This window comes from Tamandua tetradactyla, chromosome 16 (assembly GCF_023851605.1).
Source record: "Tamandua tetradactyla isolate mTamTet1 chromosome 16, mTamTet1.pri, whole genome shotgun sequence".
NCBI lineage: Eukaryota > Metazoa > Chordata > Mammalia > Pilosa > Myrmecophagidae > Tamandua > Tamandua tetradactyla.
Genome location: NC_135342.1, coordinates 11669891 through 11691253, shown reverse-complemented (window position 1 = coordinate 11691253; position 21363 = coordinate 11669891). Strand labels below are relative to the sequence as shown.

Sequence of the window (21363 nt, the reverse complement as noted above, 5' to 3'; positions counted from 1 at the left end):
CCACCAGAAGTAAGTCTGAGGAGGAAAGGAGAGTGTTTGGGGACCTAGAACCCCACTGTTGCCCCAGACAAATACTGCATTGGGCACCCACTATGTGTCAGACACAGCCTAGGTGCTGAAGTTGTACAATATCTCCAGTACAATACAGCAGTTCCATGTGTTCCCCCCGCCTCCACCCATCTCGTGCCTTTCTCATCTACAGTTGACTCTGCTTCTCTTTCTATGTGAGCTTTCCTCCCTCTGAATGCAGGTGGTCCCTGCACTCCTGGAAGCCCAGCCATGGGCAGCCCCACCTTAGCAATTACCACCTCTGAGGGGTTTCCCCCCACCACTCATGTGGAAAAATCTCAAGGAAGGCCTCTGATGGGCCCACATTTCAGTCAGCTGCCCATCCCTAGTCAGCCACTGAGTCCCAGAGGAATGTGGGATGTGGGCTGCTATGATTGGCCATGCCTGAGTCACATGTTCATCCTTGCAGCCAGGAAGTAGGGTCATGAGATTGGCAGCACCCCCAGAACCACCTGGAAGACAGGCAGTCCTCAGAGGAAGAGGAGATGCTCTTGGCAGAAAGGGGGCAAAAGAGATTTGAACCAGGCACAAATCACAGATGTCCAATGCAATGCAAATGGCAAGTGGGAAATGGACCAGGGTGCCATTTGTTCAGTCAACAGATATTTATTGATCATCTGTTTGCCATGGCTAGAGCTTGCAAGATGAAGCTGGAGAGGAAAACAGAGACTCCAAATGCCAGGCTAAGGAGCCTCAGTTTGCTCCCAAGAATGATGGGAGTTCTGGATGGGTTTTTTTGCTCGTTTGTTTGGTTTGGGGTCTTTACATTTTAGTTTATACAGTTACCTAAATCTTAAGGGTACATCTGAATGAAATTTTATGTATGTATTCACCTATGAAACCACAACCCAGGGCAAAATATAGAACAGTTTTAGCAAGAAAACAAGTTTTTGAGAAGAAAGCAAGGAAGGGACAGACCTACTGAATAGACAGTGTTAAATTGTTTGATGCTCGAGGTAGGTTCTGAGAGCCCAGAATAGGCACCTAACCCAGCCCGGAAGAACAAAGAGTTCTTCCCAGAGAAGAGACATCTGAACTTAGTCTTATAATGAAAAGAGACCAGGAAAGGGGCCACAGGCAGAGGAAACAGCACCTGCAAAGATCAAGTGGTGGGAAAGAGCTTCGTGCATGGGAAAAGCCACTGGCAGTGCCATGTTGCTGGCCAGAAAAAAAAGAAAGATCTGGAACCAGAGTGGTGGGAAATAAGATAGAGAGGTGGGCAGGATCCCACGAAGGGTTTTGAGGGAGGAAGCTGGGACAATGGTCCAAGAGGAAAGGCTTGAGGCCCGAGGTGGGGCAGAGCCATGTGAACACAGAAAAGAGGCAAGGCGGAGAGAGACTGGGGCATGAGGGTCAGGCTGTGAAGGAGTGATGTAGGAGAGGGAAGGAGCAAAGACAGCACCTGGAACCTCACCCAGTCACTGGTAGGCATTAGAGCCAAACTGGGGAACCCATGAGAAGGAGTGGGTTTGGGGGAAGATTTAGTTCATTGCAGACATGGTGAGTGTGAGGGGCCTGGGGGAATTCCAGGAGGAGGTTGGACCCCTGAGCCCTCAGCTCCAGAGACAATCCTGGCTGGAGATGGAAGTCTGGATGCTGTCAGTATGGTTAGTGATAGGAGCTCTTGGGGGCTATTAAAATTTCCTGGGGAGAGGGAAGTAGAGAGTGGGGAGGGAAGGAATTCCAGGCACTATTTCGCGAAAGGCTTCAAAGACTGTACAAGGGACGGATCAACGGAGAAAGTAGAACGTGGGAAGATCCTAGGCCGGGATCCAACCAAAGGCCTCAAGCAGGCAGAGGAGGGGTTGTTGTGAGATGAAAATACAGCGCCCGCCGATGAGTGCTGCAAGCAGTAACTGCTTATTAGCATTTTACTCCCGTTTTTCCGAGAGAAGTGGAAAATCTACACCTTTGAAACTGCGCAGATTTGCGTTCCAATTATCACTGTCTCTTCCTAGCGCCGTCAACCTGGGGAAATTGCTCTTGACTTGAAGACTGTTTCATCATTTTTAAAATTTGGCCAACTCTGGGTGGCTTTGAGGAATACAGATACTCCTTCCTTATTCAGTATTTCTGATTACCACGGGAAAAGTCCCGCCCCACAGCTTTAAGGGCCAATTAGGACGCGGTCAGCCTCTCAGAAATGCAAATTCGGGGAGATCTCGTCAACCACAACGCGTCAGCCCCGCCCCCTCCCCCCGAAGCGTCCGGCTCCACCTCCCGTTTCCTAGACCAATCAGAGCACGGTCCGTACGCGCTGCGCCCGGGGCTGGCAGTCCCCCTCCCTTAGCATTCCGCTGGGGCTGGGTTACCAGGGTGGCCACGGAGCGAGGAAAGTGAATGGGGAACTGCCAGGGCTCCAGGGACGGAGGCAGATTCTGATTGGCTGCTTCCTCGCTTCACCTGCGGTCCAGGTGTCTTCCTGCCCCCACCCCTTCCCTGGCTCGGCCCAGCACTTGGCCTCCTCTTCCTCCCGCCCCAGTCTGGCGCCCTGATAGTCTCCCGGGAAGGGCGCAGTCAGAAAATCTTGAAGAAATTGCTGGAAGCAACTGCGAGAGAGGAAGAAACCCTTTTATTAGGCATTTTGTGCCGGGCGCGTGCTGAAGACTTCTCCTGATGTATCTGGTTTACTTCTGAGGAAAATCCAGGGGCTCTTCTCGGTATCGCACAGCTGGGTTTGGGGGAGCCGGGGGTCCTGGCCAGGTGCTTCTCCCTCCAGAGCCCCCCGCAAGAGAGGAGTGGCGAGAGAGGGGGGAACCGAAACTCGGAGAGAATGAAGCTTAGGAGTCACACCCGAATAAAGGGACAGACACCCAGAGGAAGAAAAAAAAAAGGGAAGACGTTAAGAAGTCAGGTAGAGGAAAAGGAAAGAGAGAAAGGAAGGACAGAAGAGATCTCGAGGCAGGAAAAAGAGAAAAGGAAAAAAAAAGAAAGAGAAGGGAGGCAGGGGTCCCCAGAGAGCGAAGAAACCAGAGGGGTGGAAAGAGAGAAAGAAGTGAGGCCCAGAGAGAGGGGGACAGAGACCCGGGGGAGGGGCGGGAAAAACGCGGGAGAGAAGGAACAGAGATCCGGAGTAAAGGGAGGAGACAGAGTGTGGGCGGGGGCGGGGGACAGAGATCCAGAGAGAGAGGAGAAAGAAATTAGGACCCAGAGGGAGTGGGGAGGAAAAAAAAGAGAGAGAGGAAGGGAATGGTGATGTTTTTAAAAAGGAAAGAAAAAGGAGCGAGAGGAGAGTGGGGGGCGAGACGCTCGACCGCGCGGGCCCCCGCGGGCGGCGCAGGAAGGAGGCGCAGTCGCGGGCGCACTGCGGGGTCTTTATTGGGGTGGGGGCGCGCGGGGCTCTCAGCGGGCGTCCAGCACCAGCAGCCTGCGCATGTACGAGTTCAGCCAGTGGCGGCGCTCGAGGGCGGCCAGCAGCCGCGCGCGCTCCCGGAAGGCCGCGTCGTCCGCCAGCGCCAGGCTCCGCCGCGATGCGGGGCTGCCGGGAAGCCCCCAGGCGCGGTCCGGGGTGCGGGGGCTGCGCGGAGACCGAGAGACGCGGTTACACGCGCGTCCAGCCCCCCGCCGTCCCCGTTATTGCGCCGTCTGCGGGGTGGCCCTGGCCCCGTCTCTCTGTCGGTCTCCTTCCCCGCGTGGGTCTCTGCGGCCCCCTCTCTGTTCCGCAGGATGCGCTGAGCGCACCAAGTGCTCAGTGAACGCCGCCCCGGGACGCATCCGTTACAGCTTCGACTCCCTTGAAATCTCTAAACGCTTTCCTCCCAGTGGCAGCATCTGTCTTTTCATTTCTCTCTTTCTCTTGCTGATTCTCTGTCCACCCCCTCTCACATCTCTACCCCAACGTCTCTGTCTTTCCTTTCTATCTGGGTCTCTATCCCATCTCTCTGGGCCTCTGTCCCACCCCCACCCCCGGGTCTCTGTCTCCCTCTCTGAGTCTCTCCCATCTCTCTGGGTCTCTGTCCCCCTCTCTCTGGGTCCCTGTCCCCCTCTCTGGGCCTCCCCCATCTCTGGATCTCTGTCTCCCCCTCTCTGGGTCTCTGTCCGCCTCTCTGAGCACACCAAAACTCAGCCCCCCTCTCTCTGAGTCTCTACCGCCCCTTCTCTGGGTCTCTGTCCCCTTCTCTGTGGACTCAGTCCCTGTCTCTCTGGGTCTCTGCCCCACCCCCCACCCCCCAGGCCTCTGTCCTCTTTGCTCTCTTTGTCCCTCTTATTTCTGGGTCTTTTCCCACTTCTCCAAGTCCCTACTTCTCTCTGGTTGTCCTCTCTTCCCATCTTTCTGAGACCCCATCCCTGGGTGTCCTGGTCCCCACGCACTTACCCAAGGACCCCCGCAGGGGGCAAGGCTACCCCCGAGGCTGTGCGGATGCCCCAGGGCACAAGCAGCAGAAGCAGCAGCAGCAGCCGCACCCGGTGGGTCCTGGGCACCTGGTGGGTCTCCATCACCTGTGCAGAGAGGGGGGAGGGACTCAGTGAGGCCCGCGGCTCACCCAGCACGGAGACCCCACCACCGACCCACCCTGCAGCCCGCCTACGGGGCCCCCTACCGTGCAGTGGGCTGGGCAGCGATGCTGGCGGCCCCCTTATATGGCCTCCACAGCCCCCGCGGCGGCAGTGACGCAGGCGGGGGGCCCGGGGGGCTGGGGGTCAGCCCCCCACCAAGCTCATTAGGAGCTGCCAGCAGTAATGAGGAGCTGGGGTTGGTGGCCCTGCCACTGCCTGGCCACCACCGACTAATTGGGATGGGAGCCTGGATCCGAGAAGAGGGAGGGGGACAGACAGACAGACAGAGAGGTGGACACAGGGGGTGTGTCAGAGGGATAAAAATAGAGGCTGGACTGAGGGACCATCAGTGCAGAAGATAGAGACACCGAGAGAGAAAGGACTGATGGGGATAAACGCACACACAGAGATGCAGTAGCAGGGAGAGGGACAGACAGAGTGACAGAGGAATAGACGGTAAGAAAGGGAGTAATCTAGGAAGAAAGAAAGGAATGGAAGAGGGGGAGACAGAACCAGATAGAGATGGAGGCTGGCAGAAAGACAGGGGGAGATGGAGAGACAGACAGCCTAGGAGAGAGATGCCCAGAGGTGAACCCAGGCAGGGAGAACCAGCAAGACGGAGTGATAGGGAGGGGGGGAAAGGTGAAAGACAGAAAAGGGTACATGTGGTTGGGGGGGCGTATGGTTGGATATGGGGGGGGCACAGGAAGACTGGTAAGGTGACAGAGACAAAATCAGAGAAACCTTACAGAGACCGTGAAGAGGGGAGAGAGACACGGACCCAGGCCTTCCATGTGGGTGGACCCAAGCCCTGCTCTGGGAAGAATTTGGGGGTCTTGAGATCAGGCCCAACCCTCCTCCCCATGGACAATTAAGAGGGTGCCCCCAGGAGGGGGGCAAAGGTGGGAACGTCCCAAAGGGCTGCAACTGTGTCTCTCTGATTCGCAAGACGTGAGGCTCCTCGTCCAGAGAGGAGGAGGCTGGGGCTTGGCTCCTGGGTTTGAGAATGGGGAGGACAGGGGCCAGGACTCCTGGGTTCTGGGGGAGGATGAGGGGGCTGCGGGCTGGTCTCTGGGTGTCAGGGTAGGAGAGGGCCAGGGGCTCGGATTCCAGATCTCAAAGGGAAGACCACCAGGCCATCCAGTCTGTAACTCCTAACAATGTCTTTTATCTGGGAGTCTTTAAGAGCCCAAGCCTGTTGCTAGGCTTCCAGCATCCCTGGGGATGGGGCCAGATGCGTCACCTCCACCCCTGGGACCCCACCTCCCCCCCTATGCCCAGAGCCATTCTACAACATTCACCTGTTTCTGCTTCCAGCTCTGCTCACCTGCTGGTGTGTCTTGGACTGCACTGAGCAGGTAAGAGACCCCAGGACCCAATTCAGGATCCCAAATGACCTTGTTCCATCCAGGTGTCTCCACCTGACCACACATCTGGGCATCTCTGCTCCGGAGCCCCTGGGATCCCAGCTCCATCCTCCATAAACAGCCTTCCTTGCAGGTTCTGGAGTCCCTACCCGAGACCCCAAACTCTCGAGCACTGAGGATTTGGAATTCCCAATCCCTTTCTCCCTCAGGAGTTTAAGACCTCCACCTCCTCTCTTCCAGCCCTCCCACCCCCCCAAATTTTGTCTCCCCATATCCTGTGCGTCAGAACCTCCAGACCTCCCTCTCCTTTCTAAAGAACCGGGAATTCAGATTCTCAGCCCCTCTGCCACCCTTTGGGACGCGGGAGTCCAGACCCCCATTGACCTTCTACTGGGGACCCAGCAGTGCCCCCGCCCTAACACCCAGGAGTCCCGGCCTCCCGAGCCTCCTCTTGTGTAAACAACTGTTGAGTCCAGTTGCCCGTGGTGCCCTCAGAGAGACAGGGCCTGCGGGCTTGGAGAGGTGTACTTCTTTCCAATTTCTTCTGGGACCCCGGGGGCAACAGGGAAGGAAATTGAATTGTAACTACCGCTTGCAGAAAGCTCAGGGCGTCAGTCTCCCTTAGCTACTGTGACTACTGCCCTGCCTTCGGGGAGCTGCGGAGCGGCGGTCGGGGTCCCCGCCTTTGCCTGGCGCCCTGCTGGGCGTGGCCCGCGGTCCGCCCCGGGTCCACCTGGGGGGAGGGGCAATGGGCGGGGCTTCCGCGGATCTTCCCGCTTTAACCCCTTCCTTCCCGCTTCCCCGCAGCTTTAGGCGGCTCCCGGAGCTATGAACCCGTTCAACCCGACCCTCTTCCTCCTCCTCTTCCTCCTGGCCGGGCTGGGCTCCACGGCCGCCCCCTCGGCCTCACCGTCCGCGGCCTCCGACGTCCCGGGAGCAGGCCCGTCCGCTGTTTCCCCGCGCGCTTCTGAAAATTCCACTCCTTACGGGCCCAACACGGAATCCCCGGGGGCCGTTTCTCCTCAGCCGGACAAGACCCCTCAGGAGGTTTCCCCTGAGACTCCTACCCTTGACTTCACTGAGATCCCCAAACCGGACCCCCAGGAAACCCCAGCTCCAGGGTTCCCTGAGACCCCCAAGCCTCACCCATTCAAAACCTCCATCTCAGCATCCCCAGAGCCCTCAAAACCTAACCCCTCCGAGGCAACTCTGCCAGAGCCTTCTCGGATCCCCAAACCTGACCCGGCTGAAACTCCCCACCAAATACCCTCCGACCACCCCCACCCTAATCCCTCCGGAACTGCACACCCAGAATTCCCAGAGATCCCAAACCCCGACCCAACCCAAACTCCACACCCAGAATCCTCTGGGATCCCCGAACTTAATCCCACTGAAATCCCAGCCACAGAAGTCCATGAGACCCCAAATCCTGACCCCACCAAGACCCTCAACCCCAAATCTCTAGAGACCCATGATCCTAACACAACTGAGTCCCCAAACTCTGAATTCTCCCAGCCCCGCCATCCTGACCCCAGTGAAACCCTCTACAACCCCAGCCCCACTGAAATACCCCAAGCAGAATTTCCCACAACCCGCTACCAAGATACAACAGAGATACCCGTGACCTCTGACCCTGACCTCTCCACTAATCTCCCAGAAACACCCGCACCGTCCAAGGATGAACCTACTACCCTAAAGGAGGGGTCCGTGAATCCCAAGCCAGAAACCCTTGCAACCGCCCAGCCCAGCCCCCCGAAACTGCCCACCTCAGATTTTCCAGGGGCCACCGAGCTGAAGGAACCCCAGAACCCTGGCCCTAAAGAGCCCAGCACCCCTCCTCTCTCAGCCCGGATTGCAGAGCCTCCTAATCAGCAGCCCCCTGCCACTCCACGGGCCCCCCAGCGGCGCAGCCAGAGTGAGGGAGTGAACACGATCATCGTAGTGGAGCGGGTGGAGGAGACCGGTGAGGGGCGCGAGGACTCGGGGGTCTGAGGGGGGAGGGGCTGGGGGCCTGAAAGCCCGGGTGCGAGAGGGGAGGGGCTTGGGGACCCCCGGGTCTGAGGGGAGGGGCTGGGGGCCTGGACGCCCGGGTCTCAGGGGGGAGGGGCTTGGGCACCCCCGGGTCTGAGGAGGAGGGGCTGAGGGCCTGGACGCCGGGTCTCAGGGGGGAGAGGCTTGGGGACCCCCGGTTCTGGGGGAGGAGGGGCTGAGGGCCTGGACCCCCGGGTCTGAGGCGGGATGGCTGGTAGCTCAGGCCCCTCGACGCCCTGGCTTCTCCCCCTTCAGGTGTGACTCTGGTGGGGCGCCCGCGGGGCGCGACGGGCGGGGCGCTGTGCCTCTTCCTCGCGGGGACCGGGCTGCTGGTTGGCATTTTCCTGCTGCTGTGTTGTCTGTACCGGCGGGCGGCTCGCCAGCGGCCCTTCGCGCACCACAGGCTCCCAGACGACGGGGATGAACCAGGTGAGCGCCCCACCCCGCCCCGGCCCTCCGGGACGCCCGCCAGTCGCCTTAGCCGGGTCTGCCCCGGCGCTTTGGGGTGCGGGGTCACAGAGCACTGGGCCCCGATCCAAAGGCCATATAAGCCCGATCCCTCCGTGGCCAGGCCCCGCCCCTTAACCCGCGGCGATTTCAGGTGCACACTTCCAGATCCGTCCCCGGGGCCCGCTGCGCATTGCATCAGGCGGAGCCGGGTCCATCCAGATCCCTCCGCTCTCCTCTCCGCGGGAGCTGCTGCGTGCCCTGATTCTCCGCCCCCCCACTTCAGGCCCCGCCCCTCGTGCGCGGAGGCCACGCCTCCCTTGCCTATGAAAACCCTGTTCACGTGGGTGGTCAGTGCCTCTCTCCCACTCTCCGGCCTCCTCAATGGCCAGCATCCCAGCGGGACGCCCGGGGTGACCCCACCTCTTTGCTTCCTAGTACTGCACCTGGACGCCCCTAAGGACCCCTACGACCTCTACTTCTATGCGCCGGACGCCTGGGTCCCTTCGCACATCGCCACCAAGCAACCGCCGCCCACGCCCCCGCTGCCGCCCAAGCTGCCCCCGCCGCCCCGCGCGGGGCTCCCGCAGCGCCTGGAGGCGCTCTCCCCCGCCGCCCTCCCCAATAACTTCGTGTGAGCCCCACGCAGCTCCCTCCGGACCTGCTCATCCCCAGGCCTCCCCGTCCCTCGGGCGTGCTTTGTCGCATACCGGTCCCCTCGGAGAGAGGGTCCGAACGCACAGATGCTTGCGCTGGGAACACGACCCCGGGCAGAATAAATCACGTGTTCCCACGGCTAGACCCTTCCTCTGGCCTGAGTTCTGGGAACGGAGGGGCTGGGACCTGGGACCCCTGGGTCTGAGGGAGGAGGGGCTGGGGGCTGGGCCTCCTGTGACCCCAATGCCAATGACAACTGAGTCTGTACACCAAAGCATTTTATTGGGAGTGGGGCGGGGCAGGTTTTACAGTCACAGAGACAGAGACACAAAGACACAGCCCTGCCCCGGGGAAATCAGCCCTCTCCCCAGCCCCGTTCCCTTTTCTGGGATTCTGTGACGCCTCCAAAATATGTTCCCCCAAATTCTAAGCTGAAAGAGGGGTGTCTGAGAGGAAGGAGTCCCAGACTTTAAATCACTTAGTCCCTGAGGGACATGACAAATGGCCGCTGAGAAACTGAAGGTAGTTTGAAACCACCAGGAGAATAAAGTGCAAGGAATTGGGGGGGGATCTTGAAACCACCATGGGAGTTCAATAGCAGTGGCTTCAAACCACTGAGTAGATACACTTGAGCAACCACTATTTAGACCTGAAATCTGTGTCAGAAAAAGTGCGTGGGGGTGGAGAGTCATATTCTTCAAACCACCATTTTGGTTGTTTCCCTAGACATTGTGCCAAGCTAGGGAGAAGGTATTGGGGAAATTGCTGCTTCAGCAGAAAAGAGACCTCAGACTCTGCTGGGTTTGGGAATGCAAGGGAAGGGGGACTTGAAACCGCCATTTTCCCTCAGAAACGCTGGTGAGAATCAATCCCTGGAATGGCGGGGATGGTGATTGGCTAAACCAACCTTGAGGATGCAGAATAGAGTTGGGAGACATTTGGAACTTCTAGAATTTTTCTGGAAGAGGAGAGGGGAGCTGAACAATCTCAGGGGTTAGCCTGAGAGTCCCTGTGGTTAAAGGAAAGGGATAGTGCCTTAAAACCACTAAAGTAAGAGGTTGAACTCTCCACCCAAATAAAGCCCTGAAAGGGGAGATTGGAAAACCACTGAGGCAGAAGGAGTGGGGAAAGGAACCTGGAATCATATTAGGAGGCCTTTGGGGTAATTTGGGTATCCTTGAAACTACCAGACTGCAGCTTCACTACCCCTGAGAGGCATTTGGGCAGGGAAGAGGATTTGACAGCACTGGGAACAAGGGAGAGTGCTTCGTAGGCCTGAGGGCAGTGGGGTTCCTTGACACTGTCACTCAGGCCAGAGATGTGTGGAGTGGAGGTCCTGGAAACTGCCATTCAGTGGGAGGCACATGGTCAGTAGTCCCGGACAGGGGGCGGGGGCCTCGGGGGCAGAACTGTGCTCTGTGTGGCCCCATAAGAGGGAGGAGGGGCAGGGGGCGCCCCGGGGGGCTCAGCCTCATCCTCCATTTCGCTGTCATCACTGCCAGCCAGCTGGTCGTGGCCCACGAAGCCACACTTCTCCTCACTCATCTCCTCGGGCTCCGCCCACGGCTGCTTCTCTCCCGAAGCGAAGACCCCGTAGAAGATAACGCCCCCATAGTGCACCAGGGAGGCAATGAGGAACACATACTGCCACTCCTCCCGCGTCTGGGGGGGGGGGGGGGAACGACAAGGGAGGGGGAGGTCAAATAGGAGGACAGACCAGCACGGGGTGGAAAGAGGGCCCAAGAGGGGCGCGGACCAGGGAATCCCAGAGAAGAGAAGACAGAGGCAGGGAGAGGCGGGAAGAAACCGAGAGAAGGCGGCGACAGAGCCACAGAGAGGGCGACAGACCGCACTCGGAAGGCGCGAAGTGCGAGCTTGGGGGGCGAACGGGCAGGGCGGGCGCACGGACCTTGTGCTTGGTCATGGCGCCCACGATGATGGGACACACCATGCCGGAGAGGGTGCCCACGCCGTTGGAGATGCCCATGAGGATGCTGGCGTAGCGCGGGGCGATGTCCAGGTGGTTAACGTTGAAGCCTGGCAGGGAGGCGTCACGGCCGAGTCTCACCGGAGCCACCGCGCCGGCTGCCCGCCCCGCTCCCGCCCGCTCCTTCTGGTCTTTTGCGAGGCTGGGAGGCCCCCTCCTCAGTGAGGAAGTTCCCTTCAGAGCTGACCTGAGTCCCCCAAGCGGCGGATCCGCGGTTCTCACCAGAGATGGCGAAGCCGCTGAAGCCCACGGCGAGGACCAGGAAGGAGATGGCCACGCCCTTGGAGTGCGAGTAGCCGACCACCAGCAGCAGCGTGGCTTCCATGCCGAAACCTGCCGAGCGCCGCCTAGCCTGAGCGCCGGCCCTGCCCCGCCCCGCCCCTTTCTTGCCCGATCCCGCCTTTCCCACGCCCTTCGGCCACGCCCACAAACCGTCTCCACCATGGCCCTCTCGGTCACGCCCATGGACACGCCCCTTTCGTGCCTGGCCCCTCCTTCCCCACGCGTCCCGGGCTCGCCCCGCCCTGCTCTGACCCGCCCATTTTAGCCTGGCCCCTCCCCCCGAGCGCCTGACCGCGCCCACCCCTCCCTTGGTGGCCCCACCCCCTGACTACGCCACGCCCCGAGGACGCAGGGCTTCGTCCCTTCCCTCTCGCTCCCCAGGCCTCAGGCAGCACGCCGCCCAGGCCCTATCTCCCCACTCTGAGCCCCGCCTCGTCACCTAGTTCACGCCCGCCGGCCTGCAGGTTCGCCCGTCCAGTCCCGGCTGGGCCTCGCTGCGCCCCTGGACACACGCGCCCTTCCCTTCCGGTTCAGGACGCCCCGCACCTCGCTCCGCCCTGCTGGCCGCGCCCCCTGGCCCGGTCTGCAGAGCCCGAGCACCCCGCGGCCCCGCCCCACTCACCCCCGCAGTTCATCAACTTGCGCACGTTGGTGGTGGACATGATGCGGCGGCTTCGCAGGAAGTCGGCGATCTGGCCCCCGATGGGCACGATGACCGTCATGACCAGATGGGGCAGCGCGGACACCAGGCCCACCTGCGCGCGCGGGCGAGCGGGGCGGAGCGATCAGCGGGGCTTGGGCCGCGGGATTCGGACTCCCCCCCACCAACCCCCAAACCCGCCTTTTCTCCCACCCCACCCCGCCGCGTCCCTGCCCCGCACTCCTGGGCCTCACCTTGCTGATCTCGAAGCCGAACACCTCTTCGAAGTAGGCGGGCTGCGAGATAAGGAGCAGGTAGAATGTCCAGCTGCGGCAGAAGTTGGCCACGATGATGGCGTAGACAGGCATGGACGTGAAGAAGCGCCTCCAGGGAGTATTGAACTTCTGTGGGGGTGAGAGGAGCGGCCGCTAAGACCGAGACCAGAGCGCTCCTGGGGGCTGGGGGCTTCACAGTAACCCTTCAGGGACCCCACTATAGCTCTGCAGAGACATAAGGCTCTCGATCCCACTAGAACCTCCAGGGACCCAGGGGTACGGGCTACACCAGTCCCTGAATGGGACCCAGGGATCCGAGCCTCACGGTGACACTCAGGGACGCAGGGATCCTGCCTCAATGGAGACACCTCAGGTTCGCAGGAGTGGGGTCCCATGATGACCCTAGGACATCTATATATGTGGGCCCACGAGTCTCCTTCCATTCAGTCCTGCCCCCTAAATCTAACCTCACCTACGCCAAAATCGAAGCTACAATCCCATATTCTAATCCCGCCTCAGTAGGGTTTTAACCACGCCCCATCAGTGGTTCTAATTCGTCCACCTCGCGAGTTAGCTCCGCCCCGAGCACCTGCTAGCCCTGCCCCCGGGGTGGAACCCCGCCTTCTGGGATCCAGCCCCGCCTCCTTCGTGCTAAACCGGCCTCCTCTCTGAGTCAGCCACAGCCTTCACACGCTGAAACCGCGCTGCGTGGGTTCGAAGCCTGCTTTTCTCCAGCCTCCGTTCCTGGAAGCCCCACCGCTCCCACCACATCCCCCCCCGAGCCCTGCAGGCAGCCCCCCGAGCTTGGGCCGGCACCGTGACGGGGTTCATGAGTTTAGCGCTCTCGCCGATGGCATCCTCGATGTACTTGCGCTCCTCCTCCGAGATGCTGGGGTGCAGCGCCGGAGACTCGTAGGAGACCAGCAGCCAGAACAGGTACCAGAAGATCCCGAAGCTTCCTGGGAGTGGCCAAAAGGGATGGGAGCGGGTGACTCTCGGTCCCCGCCCTGCCCAAGCGCCTCCCAGGCCCAGGCATCCGGAGCCCCTCACCGTAGACGTAGAAAACTGAGCTCCATCCCGAGTACTGCACCAGGACCCCAGCGAGGGGCATGGCGACCACTGCCCCAGCGTAGGAGCCTAAGGGGGAGTTGAAGGTTAGAGAACAGGTCCCTCTTCCTTCGGAGCCAGGTGTGTGGAATTCCAGCCCCCACCCTCCTGGGACGCAGAGGTACAAGCCACCTGCCCTCGCTCAGATACACTGGTCGAGTCCCCAGCTACCTCCTTCCGCAGGCCCGGGAGTCTGGATCCCCGGTGCCCTCCTCACTCGGACCCAGGGGTCTGGAGCCCCAGGCCCACCCTCTCACCGCAAAAGGCCGTGGTCGCCAGGCGACTCCGCTCTAAGGGTGGGGCCCATTTGCTCCAGATCCCGTGGCAGGCGGGGTACGTGACCCCCTGCGGAGGAGAAAACCAAGGTCAATGAAAGCAGGAGGGGTCAGAAGGGGGCGGGGCCAAAGGGGTGGGGCTTTACCTCTACCAACCCCTGCAGGATTCTCACGAAGATGACGCAGCCATAGTGGACGCGAGCAGCCGAGGGGATCAGCATGTTTAGGGTGGACGTAGCCACGATAGCAAAGCCGAAGACCCTGGTGGATGGGTCGGAGGTCGCAGGAGAGGGCACCAATAACCTAGGCCCCACCCTGTCTGTGACTCCAGCCCTCTACAATTACATGGCCCCGCCTTTCTCGAGGACTCCGCCCCCGAATCCAAGCTCCTCCCATTTTCCTGGGACCAGCCCCCCAAATTAAGGTCACACGCTCCAACTCCACTCTCATGACTGTGGTTCCAGCCCATCTCAAGACCTCACCCCGTACCTGTTGGCTGCGAATTTTTGGCAAATAAATCCTCCAGGAATCTGGGTGACAATGTAACCCCAGAAAAAGGAGCCATGGATGAGGCCGACAGTCTCTGGGTCCCAGCTGAACTGGGCTTTCTGGGGACCAAAAGGCACATCAAACCCGCCGCCCGGCCCTAGGCTCTGTCCCTCCACCAATCAGAACCCTCAGACTCAGCCCTTCAGCCAATCAGCAAGCAAGGATTCCGCGCCCCCACCCCACCTCCTGTCAGAGTCAAACTCTGCTCACGCAGGTTGCTAGGGTCGTACGACCTTAGCAACGGGGCCTGTTACTGCCAAGCAGCCTGGCTTAGCTTGCTTCCCTACCTCAGTGCCCCTTCCCTGAATGGCTAGGGACCCTGTATGGGTTGGGATCCTTTTCCACTTCTATTCAACTTATGAACTTTTAGCTGCATGACCTGGATGGTGTCTAGGCAGGGACCAGAACTAGCCGAAAGGACAGGCCTGATTGGAAAGGGGATAGGGGGACACAGGCATGGGAGGGTGGGGTCTTCAGAAAAGCCAGGCTCAAAATTCTGGGCGGGGCCTGAGGTGGGACTGGGATTAAGTAGCTGCGACGCCAAGACCTGCGTGGAGCACAGGCGTGAGCCAAGTTGCTACGAGGCTCCAAATGGAGCGGGGGCAACGCATGGGTGGGCGGGGCGGGGCCGCGGGGACCCGATACCCGGCGCAGACTACGGTTTACCCACAGGGACCTCAAAGGGGGCGGGGCTTATGTAGGAGCACGCCCCCGGGGCGGTACGGTGGGCGGAGCCACTCTCGCTAAGCCGCTGCGCGGGCTCCTGGGAGCACCGTAGTGGGGCGTGGACCATGCCGGTTAGGCCCCGCCCCCGAGCTACCTGCACCACCACGTGGCCCCCGCGGTGGGTGGTGCTGTTGTTGACCATGGAGACGATGGCCACGCCCAGGTTGCAGCGGATGCCAAAGCTGATGCAGAAGCCCAGACCGCTCATGATGGCGATGATGTAGCGGCGCGGGAGGCCAAAACAGGTGCAGTCCACGACCGGGGGGTCCCGGGTCTGCGTGGTCACTGGGCGCCCGTCAGCGCTCAGCTCTAGCGTCTCGGCACCTTCCTGCCGCTTCTCCAGGAGGCTGCCGGGCAGCAAGAGTCAAAGACCCTCGAAGTCGGCGCCGTCAGTCTCCTCCTCTCTCCACCCAGCAAATCAGACCCTCCAGCCTCCTCCTCTTTCAGACTCAGGCGTCTAGTCCCCAGTCCCCTCCTCCTCCAGCCCTGGCTCCAGGCTACCCTTGGGATCCAAGAGCCTGTCCCCAGCCCCCACCCCAAGTCTCGGAGACTCTCTCCAGCCCCCTCTCCCAAATATGAGTCTATTTGAGGAAGCAAAAGGTGCTAAGGAGACGCTTCAGCAAAGGTGTCAAAAGAACAGATGCTTCTCAGCCACTTACGTCTGCTATATATACAGACCCCCTCCTCCCCTGCCCAGCCACCCCCCACCGGTGGCATGCCCTTTCCTGCTTCCAGGCCCCAGGTGTGGGGTCGACATGCAGCAGACTCCATCCATCGCAGCCAGCAAAGCCCATTCCCGAGAACAAAGGAGGTGGGGAAAGATGCAGGGCCCTGGAATCCAGCGACCCATCCACCGCACCCCTGGGGAACCTTGACTTCAGGCCTTCAGCCTTAGGGAGATAGGGAGGGGGAGTAGAGGGTGGTGTCCTGGCAGGGAACAGATGGCCCTGGCAGGGGGATTGGCTCAGTCCCCAGCACGGCTCTCGCCCCCGCCCGTTCTGGATCCAGGATTGAGTCTGTGATGACGGATAGGGTACTGGGAGGGACGCCTGGAACCCAGAGAGAGGCTGCAGGGAGAGGGAGGCATCCCGAGACAGGTGGGGAGTAACCCAAAAGAAACGTGACAGAGTCCCAGGGAGGTGGGGACAGAGACACAGAGAAAGGAAGAGATGCAGATGGCGAGAGTGAGGTGGGGGGTGCACAAACACACTGAAGAAGGAGGGAAACAAATCCAGAGAGCAAAAGATAGACTTAGAGAGGCAGAGATAGAGACCTAGAGAGTGGAACAAAAGCCCAGAGAGGGATGGACAGAAACCTGGTGGGGGTGGGCGGGCAGGAAGGGGTTAGATGCAGAGAGAGAGGGACAAAGACTCAAAGGAAGAGAAGGGGGCAGACCCAGAGAGAGAGGGACAGAGACACTGGAGGGTCGAGAGGGACAGAGATCCAGAGAAGATCAGAGACCCAGAGAGAGACGAGGACTGGGGGTTGGGATGTAGACACAGAGAGTAAGGGACCAAGATTCAGAATGTTGAGGAAAAGGCTCTGTTAAAGATGGAGAAACTAGGAGACTGGGGAGGGACAGGCTGGAGATGCGATTTGTGAGGTGCGGCACTTCTCCGAGGCGGGGAGGCAGCCAGAGGCTCAGGCTGGATCCCAGAAAGGGGCTGGAACAGATGGAGGCGCAGGAGACTGGGACGGGGGAGGAAAGAACAGCCAGACGGCCTTGGGGAAGGGGGTGGAAGAGATGAGAGAACACAGCCACCCCTCCCCATCCTAGAACTTAAGGAGGTAGAAGGGACAATTAAGAAACAGGGGGGAGAACAGAGATGGGGGGCAGAAGGCAGGAAGCAGAAGGAGAATGGCTGAGACCTAGAGAGAGGGGGACAGACACCCAAAAAGAGGGGGGAACTGAGTCCCCTAGAATGAATAGGACTGGATAGCAGGGACTTCCTTACCCTCTCCCATCAGAACCTATCAAGCCAATGAGATATTACACTTTGACCCAGGCTGACATCAGATGATATATGACCCAAGATGTCATTGCAGCCCCTGAAATTTGATATTCATTGCCAATATTAGGAGATGTTAGCCCTTCTACACCAGAGGGAGGTGGGGTGGGTCTAGAAGACCTGGTTGGAGATCACCCTTCATCTCTCCTCACTGGATTCTCCTGAACTCAGGCTTATGGGCTTGGTGATGAGAAAAAATGGGGCTTGGGAGGCAGCTAAGAAGAAGGAAGAAGGCGTCTCAATGTCATCCTTCCTAGATCTCTGTCTCCCTATTTCTGCATGGCTGTCCCTTATCTTCCCATCATACAACTAAGGAAACTGAGGCTCAGGAGGTGAAAGTAGCACATCCAAGGTCACACACAGAGCAGCCAGGAGGCCTGGTCCTTTCCTGGTCCCTACCATGGCCCAGCCCGGAGCCTGGCTCTCGGAAAGGAGGCTCTTCCCCTCCAAGTGGTCTCTCTCCCACCCCATCCATGTCCTTGTCCTGGCCTGCCTGGGTTACCGTCTGTTTCCTGCTCCTGGGGAATCTTCCAGGCACACTAGCTAACATCATTCATATCAAGGAAAATCTGCAACCTCTAGTTCAGGCTTTGAGGGTGCCTGCCCTGGGCTCCTGCACTCATTATATGATCCCTGTCCCTTCCCCATTCCCAAAGTGGGCCTCAGTTTCTCCAACATCATCTAGGGGATTGCATGGGAGCAGGGTGTTGTGTCCAACACAGGGGATTTCCCAACCATCCGCAGTGAACGCTAGAATTTTTTCTCAGCTCAAAATCCTTAGTGGCTTTTCCTGAGAGCACTGAGCTCCGGGATCTCTGGGGTCCTGGGAGGCAGCCCAGAGAAGTAAAGGTGAGACAGAGGAGAGGAAGAGAGAAACCTAGACACAGATGAGAAGCTGAGAAGCAAGACTGGGTGGGGGGAGGGGGCGCTGAGGAAAACATCCCTCTGCTGCCACCCCACCCCAGGCCCCTCCTCAGCATGTCTCCTTCTCTCTCCTGACTTCGCACTGATGTATTTTGAGAAACTCGTGAAAGGAGGCGAGAAAAGGATGGGGAGGGGCTGGAAAATTGGGGAAAGAAGGGGTGAGGTTATCTCAGCCCCTTCCCCCATCACTGCACCATCCTCCTGCCCCCTCCCTTCTGCCCAGTGTCGTTCCCATCTCTTGTGTTACTAGAGCTGATCTGCAGCACGCAAGACTAGGTTAGACTTAGGAAAGGACTGGAATGGCCGCGTGAGATGGACTGAGGGTAAATGGCAGGTGGGGCCAGGGTCTGAGCAGGCCACCTCCTCCACCACTGTGGCCAGATATTTTTAGGTTTTCCGCTGCTGAGTAATTTATCTGACTTGGAGCCAGGGCTGGGGTTGGTAGTGGGAGACTGTGGGGAAGTGTCCAGACTGCCCTGAGGGACACCCAGGTTGCTGCTGTCACCTCCCAGCCAAAGGAAGCCCCCCTCACGGGTCTGGCGTATCTCCTTGGGGAAGCTGGCCCTACTTCAAGGGCTCCCTTCTCCTTAGGGCCCCAGGATTCCGGGCCTCCTCCTCCCAGCTTAACCCCCTCAAGGACAAGGACTGATGGGCCCCAATCCGCTTTAGCTTCAGATTAAATCTCTGCAGGACAGAAACTGAAAAAAGAGAGATGGAAAGAGACCCAGCATAGGGGAAACAGAGACCCAGACATAGGAAACAGAGACCAAAACAGGGGGCAGAGACCCAGAAAGAGAGGGGGACAGAGATCCAGAGTGAGGGGGACAGAAACCCAGTGAAAGGGGGACAGAGACCAAGAGAGAGGGGGACAGAGACCCAGAGAGAAAGCGGAATGAGAGACAGAGAGAGGGGATGACAATCCCGAAAGACAGGTGGACAGAGAGGAAAATGGGAGAGAGGTGGGGAGGAGACTCCCGGGAGAGGGGGATTCGCAGACCCGGAGAGAGGCGCAGAGCTTGGGGCTAGGGTGGGATGCAGAGAAGCCAACTGGATGGTGGACTAGACCCGAGGAGGGACAGCAGCGCCGTCGGGGACGCAGGGAGACCGCGGGACAGATAGGTAGACGCCCAGCCCCGGGTGGCCCCTGTCCCTCTGTCCATCTCCGCCCAGGTGGGAGCCGGGGTGCTCCTTGGACCCCCTCGCCCCTTCCCCGCCCGGGAGCCCCCGCCGCGCTCACCGGTGCAGCCTCCCGAGGGCGCGACCCGCCAGCTTCCGAAACTCCTCCTGACGGAACTCCATGGTGGCGGCCCCTGCCTCCCCTTAGCCCCACCGATCCCCCCGCCCGCGGGCCCGGGCGGCCGTGTCCGGGCTCCCGGGGTCCGCCCCGGCCCGGCCGGCCCCGCAGCTCCGCTCGGGGGGGAAGGAGGCAGCCAGTGCCGGCTGCCCGGGGGCTGTCGCCGGACCCAGCGCCCGGGGTGGGGCGGGGCGAGGGACAGGCCCCGCCCAGAGAGCTCTAGCCCCGCCCCGCCCCGCCCCCATACCGTTCTGTCCTTGCCCTTTTGGTCCAAGACCACGCCCCTGGGCTCTCCGCACGCTCCTCTGAGTTGCAGCACCCCCAACTCCCTCCTCTCCCGTTACTCCCCGCAGTTCCATGACTCCCAGATCCCTCTATGCCGGATTTTTCTTTCTCCCCTTGAGTTATCTCCCCCTGCCGAAGTTTGCTTCCCCTGCTTCAGTTCCCCCCAATTTCGTCTTCTCTGTTTTGTTCCCCATTTCCTTTCCATAGAATACCATCTTCCCTTGAGTTTACCTCCTGGCGTTTCACTCTCCCAGTTCTACTTCTCCCAAACTCTGTGCCCTCCAGTTCCACGTCTCCTCTCTTAACCTCTGCACACACACCCCCAAGGTCTATCCCCCCGACTCCTCCCCTCCCAGTTCCCCCTCCACCCGGTTCCTTCGCCTTTGACTCTATCCTATCCTTCCTCAGAATTTCCATCTTCTCCTTTTTGAATTCCACCCACTTCCACTTCCATTTCCTGTCCGAACTCATTCCCCACCCCAGTTCCTTCTCACTCAGTTTCGCCCTCCACCCCCTGATTCTTTTCCCCTCTGAGTCGCACCCCTACAGTTACATGACCCCCAGAGCTCCCTCCTCCCTTTGAATTCTTTCCCCACACCTCTGAGATCTGTTGGGTCCTCTGCGTTCTGTGTCATCCTCAGATTGTCTCCGCCCTCGGAGTTCGGCCCCACCCCCCGGGATCTGTTCCCGCCCTCTGAGCTATGCCCCGCCCCCTGGGATCTGTTCCCGCCTTCTGGGATCCGTCCCAACCGCTGGGATCCGTCAACACCCTCTGAGATTTGTTCTTGAGCGCTGGGATCTGTCCCCGCCCGTTGAGTTCTGCCCCGCCCCCCTGAGATCTGTCCCGCCCCATAGGATCTCTCCCGGCCCCTCTGAGGTCAATCCGGGACTCTCTCGATCGTCCAGGCCTGCAGACAGGTCCTGCCGCACCTCTGCGGCCGGAGCAGCCCCTCCTCTCGGGGCTGATCCCACTTCCGGAGCCCGGACCCCGGGGAGTGCTCTTTTCCCCACCGCCTCCCCGCGTCGGGCCGCAAATGCATTTGGGATTAAATTTTCATGATGTGGCACAGGTCCCACTGGAGAGGGACGGGCGGAGCAGACAGAGCGGCGGGCGGGCTCCGCCGACTAAGGACCCGACAGCCACTGCCCAGGGGGCCTCTAGCCTCCAGCTTCATCTCGCTGGGACTCTGGATCGCTCATCTTTGCCTTTTTGAGAAGCCCCTGCATCTTGGGGAGGAGGAGCCGGGGGCCGGGACGCCCGGGTCTCAGCGAGTTGGAGTCCGCGGAGTTGTCCACGCGCGCCACCTTGTGGCGGCGGCGGCCCAGGCCCGCGTGCGGAGGCGACGGCCGCGGCTCCCGGCCAGGTGTGCGGGCGGAGCAGATGGTGAGGAGGAGGGAGTGGGGAGAGGGCCCCGCCGCTGCCAAGTCCCGGGCCGCAGCCAGAGCCGTCACCATGGAGACCGAGGAAGGCGGGAAGAACCCAGCCCTGCACCTTTTTCGCGACCTAGAAAGAGATCCTCTGCCTCCCAAGGAGGGTCCCCGCGCGAACTACGAGTTCCAGAAGCCGCGCCTGCGTGGGAAGGGCCGCGTCCTCCGAGGGCCGCTGGGAGGTGTAGTTCTTACTCTCCCGGAGGACGCTTGGCGGAGGCGCTGCGCCCCCTGGCGGACACAACGACCCCTTACGCTCGCTCACATTCCCCGCCGCCCCACCCTGGCCTCTTGCTGACCTTACCATCTGCCCTCATCCGCTCCCTTCCATCACGCTGTCCTTCAACATTTAGTCCTGAGGCGCCTCGGTTAACTTATCCTCCTAGCAGTCACTGGGTGCGGGGTGGGGGGGGTGGAATGGAGTTAAGCATTCATTAATTCAAGTATTTCAAAGCTATGTGCCAGGCATTGTCACATGGTAGTGGACATGTAAGGTAACACAATGGGCATTAGA

At 60.2% G+C, this 21363-nt stretch overlaps 3 protein-coding genes across 4 annotated transcripts; 1 reads left to right on the top strand and 2 right to left on the bottom strand.

The window, feature by feature from the left end:
* The first annotated feature begins 2498 nt into the window (after positions 1-2498).
* Positions 2499-9202, top strand: GFY (golgi associated olfactory signaling regulator). Of its 2 annotated transcripts, none has more exons than XM_077133568.1 (5): positions 2499-2729; positions 5884-5924; positions 6741-7896; positions 8220-8393; positions 8850-9202. In XM_077133568.1, the coding sequence occupies exons 3-5, from the start codon at positions 6762-6764 to the stop codon at positions 9047-9049; spliced, it is 1509 nt and encodes a 502-aa protein (XP_076989683.1). In that variant the 5' UTR covers positions 2499-2729; positions 5884-5924; positions 6741-6761; the 3' UTR covers positions 9050-9202. The 2 variants fall into 2 exon arrangements, with proteins under 2 accessions (XP_076989683.1, XP_076989684.1); XM_077133569.1 differs by lacking the exon at positions 2499-2729 and adding an exon at positions 3547-4476.
* On the bottom strand, positions 3412-4506 carry PTH2 (parathyroid hormone 2). Its single transcript, XM_077130452.1, has 2 exons — positions 4385-4506; positions 3412-3586 (listed from the first exon to the last, which is right to left on the bottom strand). Exons 1-2 carry the CDS (start codon positions 4504-4506, stop codon positions 3412-3414), a joined length of 297 nt encoding a protein of 98 aa, XP_076986567.1.
* A 133-nt stretch (positions 9203-9335) lies between the features above and the next one.
* SLC17A7 (solute carrier family 17 member 7) lies at positions 9336-19203 on the bottom strand. The gene is made up of 12 exons (XM_077133567.1): positions 19080-19203; positions 15004-15256; positions 14124-14242; positions 13781-13895; positions 13617-13704; positions 13303-13389; positions 13069-13211; positions 12232-12381; positions 11960-12092; positions 11278-11388; positions 10978-11105; positions 9336-10730 (listed from the first exon to the last, which is right to left on the bottom strand). Exons 1-12 carry the CDS (start codon positions 19139-19141, stop codon positions 10437-10439), a joined length of 1683 nt encoding a protein of 560 aa, XP_076989682.1. The 5' UTR covers positions 19142-19203; the 3' UTR covers positions 9336-10436.
* Positions 19204-21363: the final 2160 nt, after the last annotated feature.